The 7,908-nt window shown below is 39.8% G+C and overlaps 1 protein-coding gene across 1 annotated transcript in view; it reads left to right on the plus strand.

Moving 5' to 3' along the window:
• LOC134226752 (DNA-directed RNA polymerase II subunit Rpb4) overlaps positions 1 to 7,908 on the plus strand; it is a 101,357-nt gene that overhangs the window by 92,826 nt on the left and 623 nt on the right. Inside the window, exon 2 of the mRNA XM_062707722.1 lies at positions 7,704 to 7,884. Within this exon, the coding sequence (XP_062563706.1) occupies positions 7,704 to 7,884 (181 nt within the window). The remainder of the gene's footprint in view (positions 1 to 7,703; positions 7,885 to 7,908) is intronic.

Raw genomic sequence — 7,908 nt, forward strand, 5'->3', positions numbered from 1 at the left:
GAACATCGTCAGTCCACACGAAGCAGCCGTCAACGAGCATGCTAACAACATCCATTTGATTCCCAACGACTTCTCGGAGGAGTTGGAGATCTCAACTGACGAATTGATGGCCTATATCAAATCGTCGAAGAACATGAAGGCCCCAGGCTTCGACAGCATCCTGAATCTCGAGCTCAAACACATGAGTGCGCCGTTCTTTGAGCACCTCTCGCTGATCTTCAATCAGTGTCTACGGCTCAGCTACTTCCCATCGTCCTGGAAGTCAGCTAAAGTCATCCCATCCGGAAGCCTGGGAAGGATCCTTCCTCCCCCAAAAGTTATCGACCCATCAGCCTTCTCTCAGGGTTATCCAAGCTATTCGAAAAAGCTATTCATCATCGGTTACTTGAGTCTGCCGGAAATCTCAACATCTTGCTCGAGGAACAGTTTGGTTTCCGACGCGGTCGGTCAACTGTACACCAACTGACCCGAGTTACCAACGTCCTCAGACGGAACAAGTTTGTCTCGAAAACATCCGCCATGGCCTTACTCGATGTCGAGAAGGCATTTGACAATGTATGGCATGATGGCCTGGTGTACAAACTACAACGCTACAATCTTCCCAGCTACCTGGTGAAAATCATCAACAATTACCTGTCGGCAAGGACATTCCGGGTCTCAATCAGCGGAGCGAGTTCAATGCGCACAACATCGTCGCAGGCGTTCCCCAGGGCAGTATCCTCGGGCCCTGCTTTTCAATCTGTTCACCTCCGACATGCCAGAACCTCCAGAAGGCGGCATTCTGTCTCTGTTCGCAGATGACACATCCATCGTCTACAACGGTAGAGTGATCAGAGCGCTAGTGGCAAAACTCCAACGAGGCCTGGATGCCCTGACAGAGTACCTCACCAGCTGGAAGATCTGTATCAACGCGGCGAAGACCCAGGTCATCATTTTCCCCACTCCAAATCCCTAAACTTGTTCCGCCTGGGGACTGTAAAATCATCCTCAATGGCACGACCGTGGAATGGGCCAACGAGGCCGGCTACCTTGGCTTGACCCTCGACAGCAAGCTTATTTTCAGGCAACAGGTTGACAAAACGGTGACAAAGTGTAACGTCTTGTTGAAACTACTGTACCCTTTGATCAACCGCCGGTCGTCATTGTCCCTGAAAAATAAGCTTGCTGTCTACAAGCAAATCATCCTCCCTGTGATCGAATATGGCATGCCGGTCTGGGAGAGCTGCGCTAAAACCCACCACCTCAAACTTCAACGGGTCCAAAACAAATTCCTGAGGATGATCCTCAACACCTCCCAGGACAAGAACATCCGAGGTCCACCGTCTGGCCGGAATAAAAACCTTACATGAACGCTTTGGTGAGTGTAAAGAAAAGTTTAGGGTCCGTTGCTTGCATTCGGATCAGGCTCCAATTAGGGCACTAGTTCCAATCTAGGTTATCAAATTTCTTATTGTAAATATTAGTGTACATAGTAGTTAGGTTATCAAATTTAAAAAAAAAACAAACCAGCGCCTCCTAAAGGCCGTCATGATATATCATATTAACACTTAAATAACAATGTAAACATAAAAATTTAAAATTGAAGTTGGAGGGCCAAGCCGGCCGAGCACTGTACATGTTAAAAAATAATTGTAGAACAGAAAATGAAACAATAAAGAAGAATTTTACTACTACTACTGCGCGAACCATTTTGATGGGGATTCCGCAGACAATGTCGGAGAATGTTATTTGCCGCTGCCTTGCAAGTGGGAAAAAATGCAACAAAAATAAATAAGATATTTTAAAAAATTAGGTAAAACAAATCAAAACAAAGGCACGTTACATTTTTTAGCGAAGAGTCATAGATGGAAAACGCATCATAAGTGAAAAAAAAATTGTTTTGCACTTTTTTCCCAAGCAGTTTTGTCAAAAATTCAAAAACCAAATATACAAGAAAGGCAAAGTATTTTTCACGCTAATCACGCCATAATCTAACACATGAGATTCAAAATAATTATTACCAATAGGAAAAAAGTATATATTTGTCGTTATTTTTCAACGAATTATAACTGGAAATCCATCTTCCACTCGAAACTTACCATCTGTTCGTAAAAAAACCGTTCTTAAATTGACATTTCAATTTTTATGGCTCAAATTCATCTGGGGGATTACTAGGTAGTAAATATATAGGAAAACTTACCAGGTCTGAACTTATTGAGGTAAGACATATTAATAGCTCTTTCTCAAAATTAAGGGTAGTGGTGCATGGCCTTAGGCTCTTAGTTCGTGGAATGATTTGTCTGGTTAATTCCGATAACTATAGTCATTACATGGGAAATAAGTAGAGCTCTTGTTAATAAACAGAAAATATATAATTTGTTGGTGGTAATATAGTTGCCACTGCCTTATAAATGGTTAAACCGCTCTTTGCGGAATCCCGATCAAAATGGGTCGCGCGCCGGAAAGCAGCTTTCTTGTATTCAATAAATCAAGCCCGTAAATTTGAATGGATGCAATCACTAACAGAACCAAGCTTCCACGCCAAATGCTGTTTTTTTTTTCTTCCGTGTAGAAGCGTTTTTTAATGTTTTCAGCCACTTCTCCCAATCTGGTAGTAATTGAAATGGGTGCGTCCCAATTTGACGACTCCTTATACGAAGATTTTGCGGAAGAATCTTTCCACTTATTGTCAAATTACCGATTAACCCTAGTGGGTCGAAATTACTCATTACAAAAGAAAGTATTTCTCTTTTCGTTGGTTTCCTAAACAAATTTATAACATCAGCTTATCAAATTTATCCTGATACTGTAATAAATCTTTTTGCCTTTCTCGTACAACAAAGTTGTACCGAAAGGCTATCATTTCACTCCGAAAACAAACTTTTTATGAAATTTTTATTGGCTTTGACAAGAATTGAAAATTTCAATAGCTTATCTTCTTCTTATGCTTCTATCTATCTTCTATATAATAAAAATGAAATGGTCTGTGTTCGTATCCGCATAACAGTTGGATGGTTTTTCTTCATGCCTTCAACTAATATGTTCGTTTTAGTCTCCAACGGGTTTATATGATATTTCCTAATGCGAAAATTACGAGTAAAGTTGGGGGAAAAATAAAATTAAGATTCGTATGAGCATTTTGCATGGACGCTTTCTCGCCTACTATGCAGGACAACGTCTGCCGGGTCAACTAGTCTATATAATAAAAATGAAATGGTCTGTGTTCGTATCCGCATAACTCGAAACCGGCTGGATGGATTTTCTTCATTTCTTCAGCTGATAAATTCGTTTTGGTTTCCGACGGGTTTATATAATATTTCTTCATGAGAAAATCACGATTAAAGTTGAGTAAATCGTAAGAAACTAAAATAAAGATTCATATGGAAATTTTGCATGGGTAGTTCACAACGCTCATTTTCGCCTACTATGCAGGACAACGTCTGCCGGGTCGACTAGTCTATATAATAAAAATGAAATGGTCTGCACGTAAAAAAAAAATATTATTTATTATTAAGATTTCGAATACTTTTTTGCCAAAGCAGGCGCTTAATGATATGTATAAGAAAAAACTGGGGCCCTCCTTAGCCGTGCGGTAAGATGCGCGGCTACAAAGCAAGACCATGCTGAGGGTGGCTGGGTTCGATTCCCGGTGCCGGTCTAGGCAACTTTCGGATTGGATTGGCATAAAAGTATCATCGTGTTAGCCTCATGATATACGAATGCAGAAATGGTAACCTGGCTTAGAAACCTCGCAGTTAATAACTGTGGAAGTGCTTAATGAACTCTAAGCTGCGAGGCGGCAATGTCCCAGTGGGGGATGTAATGCCAATGAAGAAGAAGAAGAAGAAGAAAAAACTTATACATCGCATTAGTCACATACATTCCGAAACTTATACTTTTCATTAACTTATGAATGTTATTAGCTTTTTGATATGGGATCATTCATTAGGTGGCATAATGAAGAGTATAAGTATTTTCGAATGTTTTTTTGCCATAACATATAAGGTTATTTTTTTACGTGTGTGTTCGTATCCGCAAAACTCGAAAACGGCTGGATGGATTCTCTTCATTCCTTCAGCAGATATGTTCGTTATCGTTTCCGCCGGGTTTATATGATATTTTCACATACGAAAATCACGAGTTAGATTGAGTAAATCGTAAGAAACTAAAATTAAGATTCGCATGGAAATTTATCATGGGCAGTTCAAGCCCATTTTCGCCTACTATGCAGGACGGGTCAACTAGTTGTTAATAATCTTTAGTTTCAATGAAATTGACGAAATGCTGGAGAGTGTCCGAGTCGATTGATATATCTTCTTCTTATTGGCATCACATCCCCACACTGGGACAGAGCCGCCTCGCAGATTAGTGTTCATTAAGCACTTCCACAGTTATTAACTGCGAGGTTTCTGAGCCAGGTTACCATTTTGCATTCGTATATCATGAGGCTAACACGATGATACTTTTATGCCCAGAGAAGTCGAGACAATTTCCAATCCGAAAATTGCCTAGACCGGCACCGGGAATCGAACCCAGCCACCCTCAGCATGGTCTTGCTTTGTAGCCGCGCGTCTTACCGCACGGCTAAGGAGGGCCCCGATTGATATATAAATCTTCAAAATCCATCAAAAGATAAAGGCGCTAGTAAGATTGTGCCACGTTTGGCCTAAAGTCGTTTGGCCTAATAGAGCTTGCTGACGTTTACTCATCCTTCTCTTTCAAGCGCATGGGAAGGATAGGATTTGTTTTCATCGGGAAACGCTTCTCTTTGTTCTCTTAATTGAAAGATTGAAACTTTTTGTAATGATTCGGCCTTTTGTGTTATTCGGCCTTTTGAGATTCGAACTTTTGTATCATTCGGCCTTTCGTGGTTCGGCCTTCTGGGTTTTCGGCCTTTTGTGGAATGCTAGAACATTTTCGGCCTTCTGTGGTTAGGCCTTTTGTGATTCGGCCTTTTGTACTGATCCCCGGATAATGTTGTTGTACACCAATAATAGTAATGTGGATTTCCTAATGCAGCATTAAATAAAATATTAAGATTTTCACATATTTTACTAGAAAGAATAATTTACGTTTTTCAAATTATGCCAAACGACCATTAGGCCAAACAACCATTAGGCCAAACGACTTTAGGCCAAACGGCCTTATGCCAAACGTCATTAGGCCAAATGACCTACAACCGCTAGTAACGTTTGAAATCTTCCCTTTCAGCGTAACGCTCTCGATTTCCAAAAATCTAAATGGCACCCAGTATAGTAAAAAAAGACGTAAGCCCTACGTCAAAATAGTATTTAGGTCATAATTTCTGAGTCCATGCTCCGATCCGGCCAATTTTCAATATTAAATAATGCTACAGAATTCTGCGTCGAATTTGTTGCGAAGAAATCGGTTGAGGTGCAAAAAGAAAGTAAGCTAGACTTTTTTACGCGTTTTTTATGAGTCCGAGTTATGAGAAAAAGTATTTTGCCCCTAACTTTCAAGCCCCTGGTTCGATCTAGCCAATTTTCAATAGAAAACAATGGGACAGGATTCTACGTCGAATGCAACTCCTTCTTCTTGTTCTTATTGGCATTACATCCCCACACTAGAACAGAGCCGCCTCGCAGCAAGTGTTCGTTAAGCATTTCCACAGTTAGGGGAAAAGTGGGTAAAACCGACACCCTAAGCAACTTTATAGTTCCCCAATCTATGAAGCAAATTTCCGGTCCAGAAATTTCATACAAGCATACTTTGGCTCTTCATGCATCAGTTCATGAGGTCTCAGGACAATATTTTTTGATAGAATTTGATTTATGATGAAAACCCGAACAGTCCATCTTTCAGCCCAACCAGCTGGGGTGCGGGTAAGATCGACACCACATGAGGGTAAAACCGACACATCAAATCGTTATGGAATCGATCATCAGAATAATTCTAAATGATGTTGCAACATAATTGAAAATGTTTAACAACATTCATTTTAATATTTGTGTACGAAATTCATGTTTAGGGGTCACTCATAAACGATGGCTGAATTTTTTTATATATTTAAAAACCACATATCATATTTTATTTAGTTTCTTCAGTGGGTCGGGTGAAAAATATATAGAGTATAAGAATTTTAGTAACATATTTACTAACTACTGTAAATATTGACCTACATTTAAATTTCACTTATTTTAAAAAGTTGTGTATAATGATGATTTAAAATAAATGCGTATGGTGCAGTTATGACAAGAAATGAAAATGACTAGTTCCGTAGGTGACAAGCTACATGTTTACAGGAGTAAAAATGGATCACGAAAGAACAACACTAGAGAACGGATTGAATATATCTGAGAGCAAAAGAAACTTAAAATACGGTTCTTCTTTGAGCGCTATTGTTATCCGACCTGCAGGTTTTCCTTGATGACTCAATAGTACCCCCTAGACCTATTGTCACGCCCAATGATGATGAGGTATGTAACCAGTCTATGATAAAGTTATATTCCCCGGCGCCTCGTTTTCCAATACTTGACTTATATTATGCGAATGATGAGTCTAATAAAACAGAGGTATTTCGTGATTTGATGGCGGGTGTCGAATTTACCCCAACTGATAACATAATAATGATGAGATACATGTGGATGTTTATAATTAGAAAAGTTAACTTTTTTTCCACAACATACACAAAATGATGTTCAATTATGGATCAGAGTTTGATTAAATACTGATAATCAAAAAAATTATTGTCAAAAAAGCTTACACACCGATGCCAAAATTTTACATAACTCACCTCCTCAATGGTGATCAATGCTAATTGTCTGTTTATTATGACTTTTACATGTCTCCGCCAGTTACAAAATGACTAGAAATACATTAAATTAAACGTTTATTCAAAGTGTGTCGAAGTTCTGTCCGATAACCACTTGAAATCAGAGATTTGAAGTGGTGTCGGTTTTACCCGCAGTGTCGGTTTTACCCACAATTCCCCTATTAACTGCGAGGTTTCTAAGCCAGGTTACCATTTTTGCATTCGTATATCATGAGGCTAACACGATGCTACTTTTATACCCAGGGAAGTCGAGAGGATTTCCAATCCGATTAAACCGGCATTGGGAATCGAACCCAGCCACCCTCAGCATGGTCTTGCTTTGTAGCCGCGCGTCTTACCGCACAACTTGTTACTATAGTTAATTGGTTGAGGGGAAGGGCAAAAAAGTGGGCTAGACTTTTTGCACTTTTGGTGTGCACACACACAGACATCACCACAATTATTCATCGAGCTGAGTTGATTGGTATATATTGTAGATCTAGTTCAAGCGACAATCGCATTTTCTCCCATTTCCGGATGTAGCAACTGCATTGCGAATGGTGCACATGATGGCGCAAGACTATGGCATCGATGCGCACACTCGCGATGCAGTTTGTCATCCGACATCCGGAAATGTGAGAAAATGCGATTGTCGCGAGAGCTCAGTTCGGTTTTCAACTGGATCTACAATAACACAATGTTTTTGGAACGATCATATAGCCTTTACGTATACTTTGGGAAAAAAATTCCTATATGCATGGGACAGTTATGCGTATATCGACAGTATACGAGAAAGGCAAAAATGGTCTGAGGAAATAAAATGAAATAATTTTTTTACGAGAAATTACAAGTATCATATGGGGCAGATATGCGATTAGGCATTATACATTGTATATAACAGGTGATGTGACTATTGGTGAAATTCAACGTTTTATCCTCTTCCAAAATGTAGAATTTGAGAACGCCGAAACACTGCTAATTAGTGAGGTCCACATGCTGTTGGAGCACCGCAAGAACCAAAACGAATCTTCCGAAGAGGAGCAGGAATTTTCCGAAGTGTTCCTGAAAACCTACAACTATACTGGCATGTTCCGCAAATTCAAAAACAAGGAAACAATTGCAAGCGTTCGAAGGTTTGTTAGATTAGTGTTACGTTT

The sequence above is a fragment of the Armigeres subalbatus genome, chromosome 3, assembly GCF_024139115.2.
Source record: "Armigeres subalbatus isolate Guangzhou_Male chromosome 3, GZ_Asu_2, whole genome shotgun sequence".
Taxonomy (NCBI): Eukaryota; Metazoa; Arthropoda; class Insecta; order Diptera; family Culicidae; genus Armigeres; species Armigeres subalbatus.